This window comes from Verticillium nonalfalfae, assembly GCF_003724135.2.
Source record: "Verticillium nonalfalfae strain VnAa140/NRRL 66861 chromosome Unknown scaffold_131, whole genome shotgun sequence".
NCBI classification, from domain to species: Eukaryota; Fungi; Ascomycota; class Sordariomycetes; order Glomerellales; family Plectosphaerellaceae; genus Verticillium; species Verticillium nonalfalfae.
The window spans coordinates 20,794-40,942 of NW_021167356.1; the positions used below are offsets into that span (position 1 = coordinate 20,794).

A 20,149-nucleotide genomic window follows, 5' to 3' on the forward strand; every position below is an offset into this window, starting at 1 on the left:
TGCATCACGCCCCCTTGTAATCATACTTCAACGCGCTCAGTTCGCCTTCGGGGTCGACGCTTCCCATGACCACCTTGGCGACGAGAACAACAGTGTAGACGACCGCCGGCCAGTACCCCAACAACCCGCTTTCCTTGCCCCTCGAGAAAGCACCTGCGAGTGCGACGACGGCACAGAGACCCATATTCAAGAGCGGCAGGTATGTGTCGAGCGGCCCTCCCTCACTCAGCACGAACGGTGCCGCGCCACGCCTCTGCCTCTCGCGCCGCGCGGCCGCGGGACGGAGCCAGTCGTCCACGACACGGAGGCCGGTCTTATCGGGCTGTTGGCTGTAGAGGAGATAGGCGGTGGCTAGGAGGGAAGTCGTCGCGAGAAGGGCGGGGTAGGAAGGCGGAAACGCGAGGATGTAGGGGAGGATCGAGACGAGGGGCAAAGGCAGGAGGAGCAGTCGGAAGGTTGCGTTTCGGGAGGCGTTTTCGGCTGTGAGGCGGGCGATGAGGGATTCTTGTTCTGTGGTTTTGAGTCAGTTTCGTCCCCGGGTGAGACAGAGAGATAGAGAGAGTGTGTGACGCGGGAAGGGCAGTACCTTGCTCGTCTATGGCTTCTGGCTGAGAAGAGTCTGAGTCCGAGTCGGCGGGGTAGTGGAATGTCTTTCGGAGACGGGCGGATGCGCCTCTTGTCGCCATGGTGCTAGGGTGAGATGCCAAACAATAGTAACTCAGTATCTTTCTGATCACTGAACGGGCGAAGAGAACTGAAGTTGGCCACGAGTTACGGTGTAGAGCTAGGTTGTTGGACACAAGTCGTGGCTCTCATCGAGTGCTCACAGCCTTATGACGAAACAGCAGGCGACATCTTGTGTCTGATTGGTTGAAGCTTGACAAGGCTTCGACTTGTGATGTGGCCCCACTTCGATACCCCGGTCAACTTTTCTGTCTCGCCTTTCGAGCGCATCGTCTGATCAGAGAGACCCGAGACCGACGACACTGAATGCCACCAGCGAGCCACCCATGTCTTCACACACCGCCATGATCAGCAGGCTCACCAGCAGACGCGCCTTGCAGTCGCTGCGCGTCTTGCCGACCACCACAGCCAATGTTGCCAAGTGCACGAGAACGCCTCTTCAGCAAAGATGGATGACAGCTGCGCCGAAGCCCGGTCAAGGACCCTTGATGGAGCGCCGTGCCGACCGTGAACTTCCAGGTACATTCTCCTCTGTCATATTCATGGGTTATCTGTGACAATAGCTGACGGCCATGGCCTAGACCTTGCCTCGACGACCTTCCGCTGGTCCCGCTCCTTCCCCATCTTTGTCGTCATTGTCGCCGTCTCGTCGCTCGCCATCTTCAACTACCAAAAGTCCTCTTCGCCCGTCGTATCCTCGACGCTCTACGCCCTACGTGTCTCTCCCAAGGCCCGTGAGCTACTGGGAGATGAGGTCTACTTCAAGCACCAAATCCCCTGGATCAGCGGCGAGATGAACCAGCTGCACGGACGCATCGACATTGCGTTCAGCGTCAAGGGCTCTCGCAGCGAGGCCGTCATGCGCTTCGCGAGCTACCGTCTCTCGCACAAGGGCATGTTCGAGACAACCGAGTGGAGCCTGGAGATGCCGGACGGGCGCAAGATTGATCTGCTCGACGGCACGGATCCGTTCAAGGGAATCGTCGGCGGAAACGACCTGGACGACTACGATGAGGAGGCCGCCTCGGCTGCGACCAGGGGCTTCAGGCAACAGCCGAAGCTCAAGTAGATGTACAACTAGGACGTGGCTTGAGAGGTTTTTTTGAACAGAAAGTCGTTTGGAATATGGGTTCTTCTTGAGACAAAGAGCCTTTTATTCTGGCGTGAGGGCCCGCAGAACGCCTCAATGATATGCATAGATGTACAACAGTGTGTATAGTACAATTTCAAAGTTCAAAGAAAAAAGGACAACCCCGGGGATCAACAACTCGTCTCGTACATCGCTTTCTGCCCACTGTCATCACCGTCACTGCTCCTTACCAGCAGCAGTTCGTGTTTACAATAGATCGGGTCGTGACCTCCTCTCCTCCTTCATGACAAGATGCCTCTCCCGCGCCTCCTGCAGCTTGACCTCGGCATCGACGTTCTCCTCCAGCAGCGCCGATAGCGTGGCCTCGCGGTGGGGCTGCGTGGGCGCCTTCCTCTTGACAGCGTCCTGCAGCTTGACGATGCAGCCCTTGGGGCCGGCCACGGGGCCGCTGACGACGACGATGCCAAGCTCGTTATCGACCGACAGCACGGTCAGGTTCTGCACCGTCGTCTGCTGGTTGCCCATGCGTCCCGGCATCTTCTTGCCGGGCAGCACCCTGGAGCCGGAACCCTGCGAGGGGCCGGCGGTACCCATGGTCCTGTGGTTCTTGGAGTTTCCGTGGGAGGCCGGCTGACCGGCGAAGCCGTGCCTCTTCATGCCACCGGCGAAGCCCTGGCCGCGGCTGTTGGAGCGGACGTCGACGTACTGGCCCTTCTGGAACCAGTCGGGCCGCAGCTGGGCGCCGACGGGCAGCAGGCCGTCCTCGCCCTTGACGCGAAACTCGGCAATGTGGCGCTTGGGGAAGACGCCGCGGGCCTCGAAGTAGCCGAGCAGCGGGCGCGTGACGTTGCGCGGCTCCTTCTGGCCGAGGCCGACCTGGACGGCCCAGTAGCCGTGGGTGGCGCGCGTGCGTGAGGCGAGCACCTGCACCTGGTCGAGCTGCAGCACGGTGGCGGGCACGCGCTTCTTGCCGACGAAGACGGACGTCATGCCCTTTTTGATGGCGAGGACGCCGGTGCGCAGGGGCGTCGTGAGCTCCTTGCGGGCGAGGGCGGCGGCTGGGCCAGCGGTCGGGACGGGCAGGCCGGCAGACGGCTGGTTGAAGCGGGTAGGCTTGGAGCGGTGGGGGAGGGTCGACCAGCCGGCCGTGATGCCGCGCTGGCTGGTTCTCGGGAGGAGGAGGCGAGAGGGGAGGGAGAGCGACGGCTGGGCGGGCAGGCGCAGGGCCTGGAGGCAGGATGGCGGGAGTCGAGGCGCCATCGTGCCGTGTTCTGAGATGTGAAGTCGTAGGTCGTCGAGGGAAGGAGAAGTATGGTTGGGGGCCTGTGTCGAGGGCCTCAATTGGGGCGATGGAGCTGTCGGGGGGTGATCGTTGGCGATGGAGTTTCAACGACGACGACTTGTCTGACCCAAGGCCAATGGAAATTTTAGCGACTCTGACTGAGGTTGAGCTCAGCGCTTCCTCGACATGGTCAGTGCGTTTCTGTGTCGCGTTAAGCGCGTTGGCGCCGGTGGAGTCAACTCACCTCCTCCAACAGCTGGGAGTAGCAGCCATATTGATATTATCCTTGAGCACTTCACATGGCCCAGGAGAAATTCTTCCATTGTCTATATTTACTTGGGTATCTTTTGAATGTCTCTGTCTCAATATGAGGAATCTATCTGAGGCAAGTCGATCGATATGGGCTTCCCTGACTTGCGGTGTCAACAGCCAGAGGCAAGATGCCAAAGCAGCCAGAGTTTCAGTTTCCCATGATCACTTCCAAGTCGAAGGCATGCCACGAGCTGTTATGAACGGAGGTGATTGTGGTTACAAGCTTTTGCGGCAGACTTGCCAAAGCGACGCTTGACGATGCCTCGGGCTGCCCCAGCTACTGGAAGCACTTCTGAACCAAAGTACGATTTTTCAACCGAGCCTTGCTCTGGCACAATGTCTATTCCATGCAACTGCCATGCACAAAGTATAGAGGAGGCTCATCGTCCTCTATAGCACCACGCCGAAGCTGCTACAAGCTACACATGGTTTTCTGCCTGTGCGAGGCGGCCGCGTCATCGTTGCTCTTCAAGAAATTTCTGACACGAGGGTAGCAATTCCTTTTTTCGCTCTGTCTGTTGATCTCATCTTGTGCATTTCCGTGCTGCAAAGACGATCACCGCTTCCCAGCCTGTCATCACGAAGACCGGAGACATTGCACGGTGCAAGGGCTGATGCTGCGATTAGGCTTGGCCAGAGCAATGGCGAACCAGGGTCCAGACATCAAACGCAATGGGCCGATGCGAAACATAGTCGCCGAACACCTGAAGAATTGGGGTTACTTTATTAGACTTGATTGCACTGTCTAGGCTCCTACCGCATCGATCACCCGGCCAGGCTTCTTGGCATTGTCAGGCACAATGAACCGAAGCCCTCGCCGCAGGCTAGCAGCGCGATCAACTGTTGCACGCAGTAAAGTGGTCGAGGGCCCTCTGCGCGATGGTCTGGTCGGCCAGGCTCCCCTTGACATTCCTCTCGCCCTTGACGGCCGCGGCGACAGTCTTGAAGAGGTCGCTGTCCTTGTTGGCGAGGTCGGGGTTGGCGGCGACGGTCTGGCGCCAGTCGATGCGCTCGCTGCTGGCCTTTGCATACGCGCTGTTGCGCTGGATGATCTTCCACTGCACCTCCCTGATCTTCCTGAGGCGGTCGAGCATGTTGCCCTCGCCCCGGGCCAGCGAGTAGTGCTTGATGCTGCCGAGCGTCTCCATGACGTTGGCCCGCTTGCGCCCGATCGAGAAGTTGTTCGACGCCGCTTTCTCGTAGTTCTTGTTGGAGATCTTGGCGAGGTCGTTGAAGAGGCCGACGGCCGTCTTGCGGCCCTTGACGAGGCGCTCGATCTGGTCGGGCTCGCTCACCTTGCCCATGCGCCTGAGGGCGTCGACAATAGCAGCGATGTCGCCTGGGAAGAAGGCGAAGCCGGACGAGATCTCGTAGTACCTGGGCTCGCTCGTCGGCTTGCCCGTCTCGTAGTAGTTGACAAATTCGTTGAAGTTGCAGCGGCCGTCTTTGCCGGTGCCCTTACACCGCTGGGCGATGGTGTTCTTGCCCTGGCCGTTGACCTCGACGTCGAGATCGTAGGTGACGTAGTAGTGAAGGACCCGGGCTGCTTCCAAGGCCGAGATCTCGGCCACGCAGGTTTGGAAGGCGGCCAGCAGGCCTAGGACAGTAGGGAAGAGTCTCATGACGATGGAGAGAGGTGTTGAGCGAGACGTGATACAAGCAAAATGCTCGACAGAGGTTCGAGAAGTGTTTCTGAGACAGAATCAAGAGAGAGCAAACAAGCAAGGATATGATGTGCTCGGCTGTGGTCATAGAAGAGGGAGAATAGGAGCCCCGAACCACTTGACCCGGGGCCGGATGGAAACAAGGACGGTGCCTTGACCAGACATGGCCAAATAAAATGGTTCAGCAGCGATGTCTAGCCCTTCTCAGCTCGATCCTTACTGACACCAAGTCCCTGTAGATATCGACCTCCACAGGGATGCGTTCGGGGTGATCAGGGAGGGGGGTGCAAATGTGCGGTGCCCCTGTCACCGGCAGAAAGATCCATGCATCTTCATGAGGCGCCAAGCGGGGCTGGGCTCCAAGGATGAGGTTTGGAGGATTGAGATGCCAAGGATGCCACAAGACCAGGGTGGTATCGTTGTAGCAGAGAGCTTATGCCGGATCTCAATCGACTACGGACCACGGACCGTATGTTCTGTTTTCGAACGATGACCATGTCAGCAGGCGAGCGAAAATTTCAATGTCCCTCGTTCGGCTCTTGGCAGTTCATCCTTCCCGTGGCTGCATGGTCTCTCTCCTCTGAGCAAGGGAGAGCGCACTCCGGCTGTTGTGCTCTTTTGTTGTTTTCCTTGGCGGTGTTGCCACTCGATCGAGTGGGACACTGTGATATTTGGTCACCTCGGTACAATATATCACATGGAGTACGGTGGTGTTGAGGTCAGACTTTTCACCGTTCACTTGGCATAATCTAGGGAGCAAGACACTCGCCACTATTCAGGAGGCTTGCAGGACGACATACGAATATCGATCTGGGCCAAAAAGTTATTCCCTTCGATCCCAGCTAGGATTTCAATCATTGGGTGTTGGTTCTGGTCACATGTGATATGAGGGGAAACACCAGTTGAATGTAGCACTCAATGAAGAAAAGAAGTGATCTTCGAGGCTAGTCATCTGACGTGAACTACCGAGAAACAAAGATAGACAAGATGCCATACTCAAACATGTTCTATCGGCTGAACATAGACTTGGTCTCCAGTATCCTAATTCATGGGCCATATTCTAGACTTAGATCATCATCCAGTCAGGGCGTTCTCAGACCCGCAGGCTCGACCCAGACGCTACCTAAGCATACCGGCAAAGGTCAAGCTTGGGGGGCCTCTTCTGAGCGCTGGACGCGATGCCGGCCATCTTGCTGGCCTGGGGACTGATGCGCGCAATCTGCTCAGCGCTCATGTCACGCCTCAACTTGGCCGCCTTGCCGACGTTGGTGGCGCTACGGAGATTGGTGCCGCTCATGATGAGACCAAAGATGAGGAGCGGAATGGTCGTGGGATCGCTCACGGCTGTGTAGAGGCCGAGCCCAGTATTTCCGGCCTCGGAGAGGGCCACAAGCGTGCGGCCGAGGAGACGCAGGCCTGTTGACGCGGCACCGGCCGCGACGCCGCCGAAGCCGCCGAGTACGAGGAGCACGGCCGAGAGGAGATTCGTAATCAGGGCGATTTTGTTGGCCTCCTCAATGTCTTTGCCCATCTCGACGACGGTTTCCATGTGCTCGAGACCCGAGTACATCATGAAGATGGGCAGGACAAGGGCATCGATGAGGTCGAAGGAGTCCTCGTCGTACTCATCGGCGGTCACGGACAGCTCATACTCGGCGAGGATACTCTCAATGTTAACGTTCTTCAGGGTCGAGCTGATCTCCGTCTTGGGATTAAAGACGTCCTCAACAGTGAAGCCGGTGCCAATGGTCGGGGCATTGTGCCACCAGTGCTCGCCCTGGCAATCGCCCTTCATGGCTTCGTACGACGTGTCGCCGCCGGGTCGGCTGCCGAAGCACATCTCAATGGCGAGCCTTGATTTGAGGTGGGGACGGTGCTCTGGGTAATAGATGTCTTCCTCACCGACGCCGACGACGGTCGAGATCTCGTTGACAAAGTCCTTCTTGGTCTCGTCGCTCTTGTAGTCCCAGAAGATAGATTCCATATGGTACCTCGAGGGATCCATACCGCGCTGCGAGTAGTCGGGAGGGCAGGGCATCTTCTTCTTGCGCCACTCCCAGCCCGGGTGTCCGGACCATTTGATGTCACAGTCATTGATGCAGTTATGGCAGTTGTGGCGGTTGAGGGCCTCGCATCCAGGACAGCAAGGAAACTTGGAGAAGATCTCGCAGTTGAAGTAGTCGTTGCCCTCGTCCATCATGAGCTGCCAGAGAGCCTCGTGACGGTTCGTGAAGATGTGATCGGCGTACAAGCCGAAATACTTGTCGTAGCCGTCGCCGAGGATCTCCTCGAAGCGCTTCTTGACCTCCTTGAGCATGCTATGCAGCACGGGGATGAGGTACTTGCCCACGCAGTGGGGTGGTATCTCGTTCCTAAAGTCGAGGTTGTAGATGTTGTCCATTGTCGTTGGCGAGTACGGACACGGCTCGAGCGACTTGTCGTCGTTGGGATCCGGCTCGTAGTCGCTGTCCTCGCCATCATCCTCACCACGCTCGCCCTCGCCCTGGAGATCGACAGCCCAGTCAGAAGTGCCGCCCATGTTGAGAGACTCGTAGTAGCTGATGCGTCGGCTCTTGGTCGCCTCCGTCATGTAGGCCACCCACTCGACGCGTTCGTAGACGAGGTAATCCGAGTCCGTTTCGGCGTCATACCACGACTTGATGGCACCGCCCTTCTTAATAATCTCATCAATCTCGAAATTGGAAATGTAGCCGCCCTCACCGGTGCAACGACCCTTCTTGGCAGGCGACTGGTTGCGAGCACCCAGGAACGTACACTGCGGCCCGCGGCAACCCGCGTCGGACATCTTGAAAGAACGACCGTAGCTTGTGACACCGACGACAATCTTGTGTGTCGGCACGCCAGCCTTGGTGATCATGACGAGGCTGTCCTGGGTCGTTGTCGAGTTGACATGCGAGCGTAGACACGTGCCAGAGTCACAGCCCGGCATCGCCCATTTGTTGCCGACGTCCCACTGTCCGTGGAAGTCGTATGTCATGTAGACAATGTAGTCAAGCACCTCAGCCATCTTCTCAATGGGAAAGCTGCGGAGATACCAGTATGAAGACGCTGCGGCGATGGAAAGCGTCATGTCTGAGGGCAACTTGGAGCGAACGAGCTTGAGGAACTGGTAATAGTTCTCGCCATCCTCCGCCTGACCGGGAGGTGAGCCTTCAATGTCGGTGGCACCAGGGTACTCCCAGTCAAAGTCGAGGCCCGAGAGGCCGTTGTCTTTGGCAAACTTGACCACACGGTCAGAAAAGGCCCCCCGATTCCCAGGGCTGACAGCCTGACGGAACAGGCCGGCACCGGGCTCTTCATTGGAGAAGGCCCAGCCGCCAAAGGCGAGGATCTTCTTGGGATAGTCCTTGGCCGCCACAAAGAGATCCCATTGCTTCTTCTGGTCATCAGGGATGACGACTTGCATGCTGGATGAGATCTCGGCAAACGCGAAGTGGACGTGGGTGTAAGAACTGTCCACGTCGAGGACGTTCATGTTGAGGCACGGACGCTTGAAGTTCCAGGCCTCATAGTAGGCAATCTTGCGGAACTGGGCCGGCTTCTTCGAGTTGTTGACAATCTTGGTGCCGCAGCTTGACTGGCAGCCGTTCTCGCCGGGCTTGGACGTGCCGGGGTTGCCTGTGGCCGTCTTGGAGATGGTACAGAAATCCGATGTCGTTCCACAGTTACCCCACACGTTGCAGCAGACCTTGAGCGGGCAAGGGTTGATGTCGGCGAGGGATGTGCCGTCCGTCGGTAGCTTGGACCCGGGCTTGGTAGGGCCACATTGCGCGTCCGGGTACGACGCTGGGATGGCCGGCTTGCCAGAGCTGACGCATATGCGTTGCTTGAGACCGAGGCCACCAGCACAGCCATCCCATCCCCAGGTCTTCTCGTTCATCTTCTCGAGGTCCTGCTCTTTGAGGCCATGCTTAGCTGCTACAGCCGCGCAGCCCTCGTTGGCTTCGACGGCATATGTAGCACACGAGCCGTCAGCCTGAGGCTTGGGCTTGACGTCAGGCAAGGTGCCGGACGAGCAGCACACGGGCTGACCGGGCTTGAGCGTCGAGCAGAGGTTAGATGTCCCCCTATTGAAGCTCTCAAAGGCTGCTCCGCCAATGCCGCAGCGCGATGCCAGCTTGCCGCAATCGTCGTTGTCCACAACACGAATGCTGCGGCAGTCGGCCCTCTTGCGAAGGCGTCCGGCCGAGGGCGAGGGTTCGATGGGAGGCGACAAGTCAAAGGACCACAAGTCGCTATCCTTGAGGGGCGTGCTGTTGACCTCAGGCTTGTCGGACACGCATTGGCCGTTGCTCCACGTCTTCATGACCTTCTGGACGGCGGCAAAATCGCCGCTGCTGTCGGCTACGACGCCAAAGGTATCGGCTGACGATCGCTGACCGCCGCAGACTTCAAGGGCCTTGCGGGCCGTGGGCGAGGAGGCTCCCTTCATCTCGCTGGCCAGCTTCTTCAGCATGGATGCGGATGTTTTTTTCTTGTCGATAAGGCCTCCCGCGTAGAGGCCAACGAGGGTACCGCGGAGATAGGCAAAAGAGATGAGCTCGTCACAGCTCTTGTCTTTGCTAACATGGGCCGACAGCTGTTCGATGGCACGGCCAACGTCGGGCTTGATGTTCTCATTAGACTCAGCAGCCGGCGTAGTAAGACCAAAATCTGAGATGTCGCGGTCAGCATCCCACGAAGAGAGCAGAGCCGTGACCTTGATGTTGTTTGGAGTGTTCAAGCCGCAAGTGGCGCCGTCACCGACGACCGTTTCGTTGATACTGCGACGGGAGGGTCCATCGGGGCCAAAGTTGGTCTCACCTTTGGCATCCGGGGCTACGTACTCTGTCTCAGCGAGGAAGTTGTCCTCGGTAGAGGCATCGCCGAGAGTGCAGGCCCGGATGCTGATGACGGACTTGGGATCATCAAGCGGCGTGTAGAGGTTGAAGGAGAGGAGAACCGGCTCGGGACAGACGGCGAGGCCTTCCAAGTCGTGAAAGTGGCTCCATTCTTCGAGGTCGCCGCCAGCCTTGTCGCAAGATCGAGGGCATGTCTTGACATGCAGAATGCGATTTTCTGAGACTGGGGTCAGGGACTGGGTTGGTGATGCCATGACCGCCGTTGCCGGCAGCAGCGGCAGCAGCGGTAGTATCTTCGACCACATGATGTCGAGCTACCTAGTAGCAGGGTAGTCAAACGTAAGTGAAAGAACGACTATACAGGCAACCTGAAGAGAATCCGATGAAGAGAAACGGAAGAAGAAGATCAAAGGGTAGTGACAGACCAAGCACCGTTAAGAGTTTGGTCTTGTTCGGCATGCGCGGGCAGACCAAGTGACTGCGGCGGTTCTCGAATCAGTCTTCTCTCTCGTGTGAATGATTTCCGTACATGACCGCGAAGGAGTTGCTAAGCCAGCTGACCATAGACTTGGCTGCTGGCTTTGAAGAATCATGTGAAATTAGACCTAGACCGACCCTTGCCAGGACAGCAGCAGGCCGCTCGCTCGCATTGTTCCGTCACATTGCATCGGAGTGGGAAAAACGTGATCCTCAATCCTCGAGTGTAACCATCGTGGCCACAAACATGATCTAGGCCGAGGTTTCGCCCTGAGTTACGTATCCTAAAACTGTGAGCGAGTTAGTGTGTATGCGCTTTAAGATGACCAGAAGGTCAGTCTGGGGCTCTTGGCGATGATTGAACCCCCTGTCGACTCTCAACTGCATCCCCTCCTCACGATGCTGGTGAAGAGGGTCTTCGGATGCTCCCGTTCGCTCCACCCTGGCCAGCACTACCTATTCGGGCAGCTCGTTACTAGCCCCAGTGCTCATCATTGCATGGTACCTTGCTGCTGCCCACGCACTTACTATTCATCCTCTGCAGGCCAAGAGCCGCCGCTGATGTTTAGGACGACGCAACGAGCAGCCAAGCTTCCTTCGATGGTGCCAAGTGCCGAGAGATGCGCGAGTTGCTTGAATCATTCGTCTACTCTCTCTTCAGCCGAAGGACGTGGCGAGAGCGGCCAGTCGAACTTTGCCAAATTTGCCCCCTCTTTGGACTGCAAATGCTTGTTACAGGCCATGAACCGCGGTTGGCTTCATCTCCGCTCTAGACGAGGGTTAAGATGTGGGTTTGATGGCATTCTCGCATCCCCGCCAGCATGCGTGGCACATTTCGATACCCGCTGGTGCTGGGAGGGAAAAGGCACCGGTCTGTCCGGCGCAGGGCCTGTTCGGGGCCTCTCAGTATACCCCTCGCCAAGCGGTTCGAGGTGGTGTTGGAATACAGGGTTTAGATCCTGCGCATCGTCTATTGACCGAGCTTGTCGACATTATGGCAGGTGACCTAGTGAAATCCTGGGTCTTTTGCCCCTTTAAGCCATCGTGGATACTGAGTGGGCGTCGGTTGAACAATCACAGAACGAGAGCATTTCACCTGTATCGGTCTGGGACGCCTTGGCGATTATGGATTGAGTTAGCCCGTCTATCCAGAGGGAGGCAGCTGAGAAAGTCGCCTGCGGTCAAGACCGCCATTGTCAGCACAAGCAGAAATGGCATGACTCTTTGGTCGTGGAAAGAGTCTGGCGGTGGAAAGAATATAAACCTTGACCCAGGCCTCACACTGGTTGTTGCTTCATCGTGCTCACCAGCTTGACACAGACTCGTTGTCCACCAACCTCTCTTCTCTTGAGAATGCCTTCTTTCACCATCTCTTCCACCATGCTGGCAGGCCTGCTCCTGATACTCGTCCCAGCATCATCTGCCGCTCCCCGGCCCCAGGCACATGAAGATGTGCCCATGAGGTTGCTGCAGGATGCGAAACCGGCTTTCCCTTACGACCCAAACACCATTACCAAGTGCTCCTGGTGGTGGGACAATGAAGGCCAAATCCCATGTGCCAACATGCCGGCTGAATGGGGCATCAGCATGCAGGACTTCCTCCGATGGGTAAACCCGCCTCTAACGGATTCTTTGTAGCGACTGTGCTAACACCGTCGCCAGAACCCGTCCATCACTTCGTCCTGCGGAAACTTTCTCAACGGTCGTTCATACTGCGTGGAAGCCTCTGGCGAGGAGCCACCGGTGCCCGGCACGCCGACGACAACGACGGCGCCTGCCACGACGACCAAGCCATCGAACGGCATCACCACCCCTCAGCCCATCCAGGACGGCATGGTCGGCAACTGCAACAAGTTCCACTACATCTCCGAGGGCGACAGGTGTCAAGACATTCTGAGCTACCAGAAGATTACCCTCGCCGACTTCTTCAAGTGGAACCCTGCCGTCAAGAGCGACTGCTCCGGCCTCTGGTCCAAGACGAACGCCTGTGTCGGCGTCATCGGCCATGTCCCCGCCGTCACGACGACGACGACGACCAAGCCAGCCACGCCCACGACCCCGTCCAACGGCATCACCACCCCTCAGCCCATCCAGGACGGCATGGTCAGGAACTGCAACAAGTTCCACTACATCTCCGAGGGCGACAAGTGCCAGAATATTCTGAGCTACCAGAGGATCACCCTGGCCGACTTTTTCAAGTGGAACCCAGCAGTCAAGAGCGACTGCTCGGGCCTCTGGTCCAAGACGCACGCCTGCGTCGGTGTCATCGGCGGCCAGGCGCCGCCCCCGACGCCGACGACTACGAAGCCGACGACCACGAAGCCGCCCGGCAACGGCGTCACCACGCCGACCCCGACGCAGCCCGGCATGGTGAGCAACTGCAACAAGTTCCATTTCGTCTCGCCGGGCAACACGTGCCAGCAGATTGTCAGCTACCAGAAGATCACCATGGCCAACTTTGTCAAGTGGAACTCGGGCGCCGGCAGCGGGTGCAACAATCTGTGGGGAAACACCCATGCTTGTGTTGGTGTGTTTTGAGGATTTGGATGAATGTTGCTTTCTTAAGTGAAGATTATACGAGTGTTGAACTCGGAAGAGAGGGGATTTGTCTTGACGTGTACATATTCGTGGCTACATACCCTGACGTGTCGCAAACGTTGGCCCTTAGGTCATCTAATCAATGCACGGTGTTTTTGTTCAAAGTTGAAGTTGTACTCAACGCAGTGGAATTGAATGATGCAAGTCCAGTGTGTCGAGTCCAAGGGCCAGCCGCGAGTTGTGGCGTCGCTCTGGAGAGATGAGCAGTGGGCAGCGTAGCAGGGATGTGAGAGAGAGCTGTAGGTGACGTTTAAAAAGCTGGCACAAGTCATGTTGTTGGGCGACCTGTTCGCAGGTGGCTGTGTGCTTTAAACGCTTTGCTTCGCCCATCAACTCTCAAGGCCTTGCTTGGTACACAAGTCAGTCTGACTCTCAAAGCAACAAGCTATCAGCTCACCTCTAGGTGCTGCGACTCTCCGACGAGTCTGATCACAACAGACGCAAGGCCATTCATTTCCGTTCATGTCCGATGACATCCATCAGCATCGGGTAGTGATCCTGACCTGCTAGAATTGCTCAAGTCGAGACGAAATCAATCAACAAGACACTCAATCAATAATCAATGGTAGTTGCACAGCAGGTTGCGGGTCCCTTTGCAGCCTTTCATGATCTCCATCTCACCCTGTTCTTATCGTTGTGTTCCTTTTTTGGTTTCTTCTCAAATGCTCAAGAGGGGCGACGAATCTGTCAATATGAACGGCTTCAATGGCCACCCATCCTGGAAACAAGTCGTGATACTGTTGCTGAAGTAGCTACACCGCCAGTACCCTGGATCAATTTCATCATGTCCCATGTCTTCAAGGCGTCGCCTGACTTACATAAACATGCTGTCCCACTCTCAGACATGTTTGACAGGGCCACCGAGTCCGGAGCGAGCCGAGACGGACGTGGAGCGATTGATTGGAGCGAGAGGACATGCGCCGGGTAGGAGCGGCTGTCGTGATCGGAGTGAAACGAGCATCGGCCGGGCGGGTTGGGGAAGCCGATCCACAGGGCGTGCGGAGAAGGGAGCGTGATAAGCCCAACAGGGGAACGAGACGCCCTGGCCCAGCACATTCCGGGCCTAGGATCACGCCCTACTGAGGGGCTCGCCGACCAACCTCAAACCTCATGGTACGCCCTCGGCATTCGTGCGCCTTGTCGATGGTTGGGGTAAGGCGAGCTCATATAAAAGCCCGTTTCCTGTACTGACATAATCCTTGATACTTCGACTATCCTTTTCCCCTCTCACAAGTAGCAACCCCTTATCGAGCTCACTTTGACTGATCACACAATGGCTTCAACAGTGACGCTCGCAGATTACCTCTTTGGGCGCCTGCGCCAGCTGGGTGTTGGCTCGATCCACGGTGTGCCTGGAGACTACAACTTGGAGCTCCTGGACTACGTCGAACCGGCAGGCCTGCGCTGGGTTGGCAATGCCAACGAGCTCAACGCCGCCTATGCCGCCGATGCCTATGCGAGGATCAAGGGCATCGGCGCCGTCATCACCACCTTTGGCGTCGGTGAGCTGTCCGCCGTCAACGGCATCGCCGGAGCCTACGCCGAGTTCGCACCCGTTGTTCACATTGTTGGCATCCCGCCTCGTTCCTCCATAGACGGCCGCCTCCTGATTCATCACACCTTCAACGATGGCGAGTATCGTCGGTTCGCCGCCATGCACGCCCATGTCACGGTGGCCCAGGCCTGCCTCACCGATCCGCGGACGAGCGCTGAGCAGATTGACCATGTCCTGAGGCAGTGTCTGCTGTACAGCCGGCCTGTGTATATCGAGGTCCCCGTCGACATGGTGGCGAAGCCCCTCTCGGCCGGCAGGCTCGAGACCCCCATCGAGGTTCCACAGGGCGAACAGGACGCTGAACAGACCAATGTGCTCGAAACGGTTCTCCAGAAGATCTACGACGCGAAGAAGCCCGTCATCTTTGTTGACGGCGAAAGCAGACCCCTGGGCATCTGCAAACAGGCCGAGCAAATCGTCGAGGGGACAAAGTGGCCGACGTGGACGACGCCCTTCGGCAAAAGCCTGACCAACGAGACGTTGACAAACTTCCACGGCATCTACCGGGGTAAATACGACGACCCGGCAGTGCAGAGCTTCATCGGCGACGCGGATCTCATCCTCATTTTTGGCCCGCACTTCAGTTCCACAAACACCAGCGCCTGGACCAGCATTCCCAACGAGGACGTCTCGGTCCTCTTCACCACCAAGGGCGTTCAGGTCGGAGGCAAGCTGTTTCGCGACGTATCAGCCAAGACCGTCGTCTCCCAGCTCGCCAGCGCCCTCGACTTCAGCCGCGTGGCCTCGTACAGCCCCTACCCAGAGCTACCTCGCGACAAGTCCCTGCGCATCGCCGACATGCCCATGGACGAGCCGCTCGAACAGTCCGCGCTGTGGAAGGTGCTGGCGGGCATGGTCAACCCCGGCGACATTGTGCTGGGCGAGACCGGCACCGCAGGCTACGGCGTCCGCGAAATGCCGCTGCCGCCCGACACGCGGCTGTTCACGCCCGTGACGTGGCTCTCCATCGGCTACATGTTGCCGGGCGCCCAGGGCGCCGCGCTGGCCCAGCGGGAGCTCCTCGCGTCCGCCCCGTCCTCTGGTCCGTCGACGCCCAAGACGATCCTGTTCATCGGCGACGGCAGCTTCCAGATGACGGTGTAGGAGATGGCCACCATCGTGCGTCTCGAGCTCAACGTTGTCATCTTCCTCATCAACAATGACGGATATACGATTGAACGCTGCATCCACGGACGGAACCAGGCGTACAACGACGTTTCCCCGCTGCGGTACCTGGAAGCACCGAGCTTCTTCGGCGCCAAGAAGAGCACATATACCGCATCTGCGAGGACATGGCGCGAGCTGCAGACCGTGCTAGAGAGCGGGGCACTCCATGACGAGAAGGAACTGAGGATGGTAGAGATCTTCTTGGGGCGGGACGATGCTCCCAAGGGGCCTCTGCTGCAGTACATGATCAGCCAGAAAGAGAAGGAATCTGCGACATGAGTAGTAGAGAGAGGTCGGAGGAAACAGTCAAATAAATGAAGCAAGTAGCAAACCAAAACTAAACATGTAAATTGGTGGAATTGCTACTGCACAAGAAGGTACCGAACTTCTCAAGCTGTTGAGATGCGAACTGATCCTTACGATTACGGTCATTGGTGATTCCCGCCAATTGAAGTAACACGTGATCTGGTAACCGGCTGAGTCAGCAACATGACAATCCCCTACTTGGCACATGTTCTTGGGCCCTTCTCAAGAAGATGTCACCTGGAAACGCTGTTCACCTATATCAATCACAGCAATCATGTCGAGGCAGGAGATATTACACGCATACAGGCACCTTTACCGCGGCCTTCTCCGGGCTGTGCAGTTCTCTGTCAAGGGTCGGTACACAGCACGCGACCAGCTCCGAGCAGCCTTCCGTGACAAGAACACGACCTTTGAGGCCGAGAGCGTCAAGCGCACCATTTGGTTCATCAACTCGGCTGCCCTGGAGCGCGGCCTGGAACATAGCATTCTGAAGAACCTCATTCGCACAGCCTATGCGCGTCAAAAACCCGAGACCTGGCGATCTGCCGTGAAAACAGCCAGTCAACCCAAGAAAAAGTGAGTTTCGCAGCAGCCCCCGTTGAGACGATTGCCAGTGGTGGTGACGGAGAGAAATTGACCGGAAGTAGAACTCAGCAGATAGCCGACGACGCTATTGCGAATGGCATGAAGCATTACGACATGACTGTGGCGATGCTGAACAAGACGATGGGCCTGTGTCTCCGGTGAACGAGACATGTGCTCATTCGCTGAAGCCATCGAGCTCGATCAGGCCCTGAGCTCAGACGCCACAATATGCATGCGCAAGCTGGGAATGGTCACCCTCGAGCAAACGAACAGAAGTCGACGACTACCCGGTTGCTCTTAGTCAGAACCTCAGAAGAGCAGCCTCGAGAGGGTGTTCGTGGAACTGGTATGGTTGGCTGGGTAGCGGCAGGCAAGTTACGCGGGGTTGGAGCCACTGTCGAGTGGAAATGCGCCGTCGACATGCATGGCGGGATCATTCCCCAACCCAGCCGGCCTGGTGGTTTGGAGAACCGCTGCTGGCGCCCGTTGGATGCCGATTATTACTCCAGAGAGCAGCATCCGAAGACCCAGGGGGCCGTGATCGCGCAAGCTATATGAGGGCTTTGCTGCTCAGCTTCATTGCCAAGACATGTCGACACAGCTCGGAAGCGCTGCCGCCGATTCACAACACAGTCGTGGATCGCTCATGTCGGGTCGTTGGATGGCGACAGTTGGGCAGGGGGAGGTTCAAAAATGACGTTAGTATGCATCGAATCGGCATACTCTTACCCCGTGCCGCCCAAGCGGTGGGACGCCTCAGACAGACAGTTCGACCAGCCTCTCAGGTCGGGCGAGGTCCCAGATCCTCTGGAATCCTGGTATCCTGGTATCCACCCATGTTAAAGAAGCAGACCGGAACAACAATAGACGAGGTAGCTGCCCAAGATAGCTACCTAGCCAGCATTAATAGCCTCATCACTTGTGCGAAACTGCCTAGCTGGAAGCGACATATATGTTCAGAATGGTAAGATACCATGTGACAACGCAGTCAAGTCATGATGTTCTGCCCAATGCAGCTCCGGTGGGCCCCAAGAAGCCTCTAGTCCCAGAATCGTTGCAACGGCGAATCAACAGCCTTCACGCGGTGGAGCTTCATTGGCGCGCCCGCAGTTCGCAGCTCGACCAGAGGCCGCCAGGTACCGGTAGTGCACTCGCTCTCACTGTCCGCTGTGACTCCACTGGAGTGAGCCGCTGGACCTGGACGCTCGCTGCATCATGACCCCCCCCCAGCAGCCCCAAAGCCGAGTGCCCGGCTATCCACTGACCAGTGAGGAACCTCCCTACCGAGCGGAATGTCCTCTTGGACGCTCCCTCTCGATGCCCGCATTCGAACATGCTATGACCCCGCAATCACTCCGACTTTGTCTTCCCTTCTTCTTCTTCACTCTCACGCATCATCGCCCATTCTGCATGGGAAGTCGCTACTCCGGTCACAGTTCTTGGGGGTTCAGCTCTCGATCTCCCAGGCAAAGACGGTTGAAACACGACTGAACAATTCATTGCCCGCCTCCACTGTCTGATCTTCCCTTATCGCCTCGCCTCGGTCTCGACCGCCCACTCAAACGCCGCTAGTTCTCCACCCCCCATCCCGTCACTTGAGGGCCCGTCACAGCTTCACAGCGGAGAGGGGTCTGCTTGTACGGATGGAACCACGTCTATAGACGTCCGTCCGCGTCGTCACCAGAGTGAGCCGAGGGCCTCTCAACCTCCCTTCGGGCCAATCTCTTTGCTACTCATACACACCACGAATCTTGAAGCTCCAGCTCCGACGTCCAACAGGGAGAAGACACACAAGACCCACGACATCTGCCCACCGCCAGACTCACACCTGGACTACCAGCAGCGGCAGAGACGCAGAAGCATGCCCGCCCAATTCTTAGAGAGACACCATGTGCCGACCACCGTCACACCTTCGATCATGCCTCAACACGAAAAGCCTCAGAGGCTGGTCAAGCGATACCGTACAGAAATTGCCGCCAGCACGTCTAGTGTATTCTCCACCGTCGTCGCCTTTCCTCTCGACAGCGTGAAGACGCGTATGCAAACCTACCGATATGATGGCTTCCTCGACTGCGTCCGCCACACGTACCAGACCGAACAGCTACGGGGCTTCTTCAGAGGTATGTGCCTCTTTCCCCTCTTCCGTGACGCTCGCCACAGGACACGCCAGAGTAACTAACTAACACGCCCCCAGGTGTACTGGCCCCGACCGCCAGCGTAACCCTTGTCCGAACCGTCTCCTTTTCTATATACCAGCGCGCCAAATACGGATACTCGGGCTGGATCAAGAAGAACATGGGTGTCGACGTCCTCGACCACGTCAACAGGAAAGGCACATATCCCAACTTTTACTCAGTCGCCTGCTTCGGCGCGGCTGGCGCCACGGCCGGCTCCTGTATTACAGTTGTCGCTTGTCCGTTTGAGCTCACCAAGCTGAGCGCCCAAGTTTCCGTGTTGCTCTCGGATCAGAAGAAACTCGCAGAGGCGAACTGCCGCGTGAGCAACGGCCACGCCGTTGCCGCGAGCTACCAGAACAAGGGGACGTTTAAGACGATGCGTAACATTATTCGCCATCGGGGCATTTTTGGACTCTATACTGGTTTTAACCTGCACCTGCGTAAGAAGCCCCACCCCGCTTTCGTCTTCTCGGCTTGAGGCAGCAAACATGAAAGCTAAAACCAGCTGTGCAGTACGGGACACACTCGGCACCGCTATTTACTTCATGGTGTATGAGAGCGGCAAACAGCTCGGCACAACTTACGGCGGTGATAGCCCCACGACGAACAAATTGGCGGTCGTTGCATCAGGTGGATTATGCGGCATCGTATCATGGGCCATGATCTGTACGTTTTTTCTTGACCTTAGGGACATGGAGCCTCCCAGCTGACCTTAACCCCAGACCCCATTGACTCTGCCAAGAGCATCTATCAGCGTAACTCACTTTTATACTCGCGAGGGCAGCAGGTCGAGCCGCCTCCGAAGATCACGTTCTTTCGGAAGCACATGTATCGCGGCCTCGGCGTGTCCATGGGACGCTCCTGCGTCGTCAACGCAATCTTCTTCTCTGCCTTTGAGTTTACGAAGAAGCACGTCAACTCGCTGGATGACGATTAAGGGGGCAAGCTCTTTCCCGAACAAGGAAGTTGCTGCGTCACCCCACTGATGAACACCAGAACCACTGGAAACAAATTTGTATGGGCATAACTGAAAGCTTGCATGGCAGGACAAGGGGCGGCGTTACGGAACTGATCTTTTTTTTTCTCTTTTCCCTCTACGGAGGCGAGTATGCCACGTGCATGCCGGACAACGGGGACACGGACATGGACACAGACTAGGAACATGGGATATCAGGGCGGGTGGAACAGACCAGATAGGAAAGACCCAAAGATATCGTTCGTCAAGCTATTAAAAGCAATCGAGGAAACACTTTTCTCGCACTAGTGAGCTTCGGCTGATGTGCCGCAGGGGCCTTTTTTTCTGGCAGATCGAAACGCAGTGGTCAGACTGTGGCTCCTGTCAAGGCTGTTGGGAGGCTACAGTCTGTTGAAGCTCGTGTTTCAAGGCCTA

At 57.2% G+C, this 20,149-nt stretch overlaps 9 protein-coding genes across 9 annotated transcripts; 5 read left to right on the plus strand and 4 right to left on the minus strand.

The window, feature by feature from the left end:
• Nucleotides 1-4: 4 nt before the first annotated feature.
• Nucleotides 5-686, minus strand: D7B24_001562 (uncharacterized protein; the record flags this gene model as incomplete). Its single annotated transcript, XM_028635788.1, has 2 exons — nt 5-510; nt 587-686. 2 exons carry the CDS (start codon nt 684-686, stop codon nt 5-7), a joined length of 606 nt encoding a protein of 201 aa, XP_028491814.1.
• Nucleotides 687-1,028: 342 nt separating this feature from the next.
• Nucleotides 1,029-1,753, plus strand: D7B24_001563 (uncharacterized protein; the record flags this gene model as incomplete). The annotated part of the gene is made up of 2 exons (XM_028635789.1): nt 1,029-1,203; nt 1,266-1,753. The coding sequence occupies 2 exons, from the start codon at nt 1,029-1,031 to the stop codon at nt 1,751-1,753; spliced, it is 663 nt and encodes a 220-aa protein (XP_028491815.1).
• A 267-nt stretch (nt 1,754-2,020) lies between these two features.
• MRPL9 (54S ribosomal protein L9, mitochondrial) lies at nt 2,021-3,034 on the minus strand (the record flags this gene model as incomplete). The annotated part of the gene is made up of 1 exon (XM_028635790.1): nt 2,021-3,034. One exon carries the CDS (start codon nt 3,032-3,034, stop codon nt 2,021-2,023), a length of 1,014 nt encoding a protein of 337 aa, XP_028491816.1.
• Nucleotides 3,035-4,204: 1,170 nt separating this feature from the next.
• Nucleotides 4,205-4,990, minus strand: D7B24_001565 (uncharacterized protein; the record flags this gene model as incomplete). The annotated part of the gene is made up of 1 exon (XM_028635791.1): nt 4,205-4,990. One exon carries the CDS (start codon nt 4,988-4,990, stop codon nt 4,205-4,207), a length of 786 nt encoding a protein of 261 aa, XP_028491817.1.
• A 1,165-nt stretch (nt 4,991-6,155) lies between these two features.
• Nucleotides 6,156-10,199, minus strand: D7B24_001566 (uncharacterized protein; the record flags this gene model as incomplete). The annotated part of the gene is made up of 1 exon (XM_028635792.1): nt 6,156-10,199. The coding sequence occupies one exon, from the start codon at nt 10,197-10,199 to the stop codon at nt 6,156-6,158; it is 4,044 nt and encodes a 1,347-aa protein (XP_028491818.1).
• A 1,525-nt stretch (nt 10,200-11,724) lies between these two features.
• On the plus strand, nt 11,725-12,909 carry D7B24_001567 (uncharacterized protein; the record flags this gene model as incomplete). The annotated part of the gene is made up of 2 exons (XM_028635793.1): nt 11,725-11,979; nt 12,034-12,909. 2 exons carry the CDS (start codon nt 11,725-11,727, stop codon nt 12,907-12,909), a joined length of 1,131 nt encoding a protein of 376 aa, XP_028491819.1.
• Nucleotides 12,910-14,242: 1,333 nt separating this feature from the next.
• Nucleotides 14,243-15,628, plus strand: D7B24_001568 (uncharacterized protein; the record flags this gene model as incomplete). The annotated part of the gene is made up of 1 exon (XM_028635794.1): nt 14,243-15,628. One exon carries the CDS (start codon nt 14,243-14,245, stop codon nt 15,626-15,628), a length of 1,386 nt encoding a protein of 461 aa, XP_028491820.1.
• A 643-nt stretch (nt 15,629-16,271) lies between these two features.
• On the plus strand, nt 16,272-16,744 carry D7B24_001569 (uncharacterized protein; the record flags this gene model as incomplete). Its single annotated transcript, XM_028635795.1, has 2 exons — nt 16,272-16,573; nt 16,645-16,744. 2 exons carry the CDS (start codon nt 16,272-16,274, stop codon nt 16,742-16,744), a joined length of 402 nt encoding a protein of 133 aa, XP_028491821.1.
• Nucleotides 16,745-18,500: 1,756 nt separating this feature from the next.
• On the plus strand, nt 18,501-19,696 carry D7B24_001570 (uncharacterized protein; the record flags this gene model as incomplete). The annotated part of the gene is made up of 4 exons (XM_028635796.1): nt 18,501-18,702; nt 18,777-19,199; nt 19,273-19,425; nt 19,482-19,696. 4 exons carry the CDS (start codon nt 18,501-18,503, stop codon nt 19,694-19,696), a joined length of 993 nt encoding a protein of 330 aa, XP_028491822.1.
• Between the last annotated feature and the right edge of the window lie 453 nt (nt 19,697-20,149).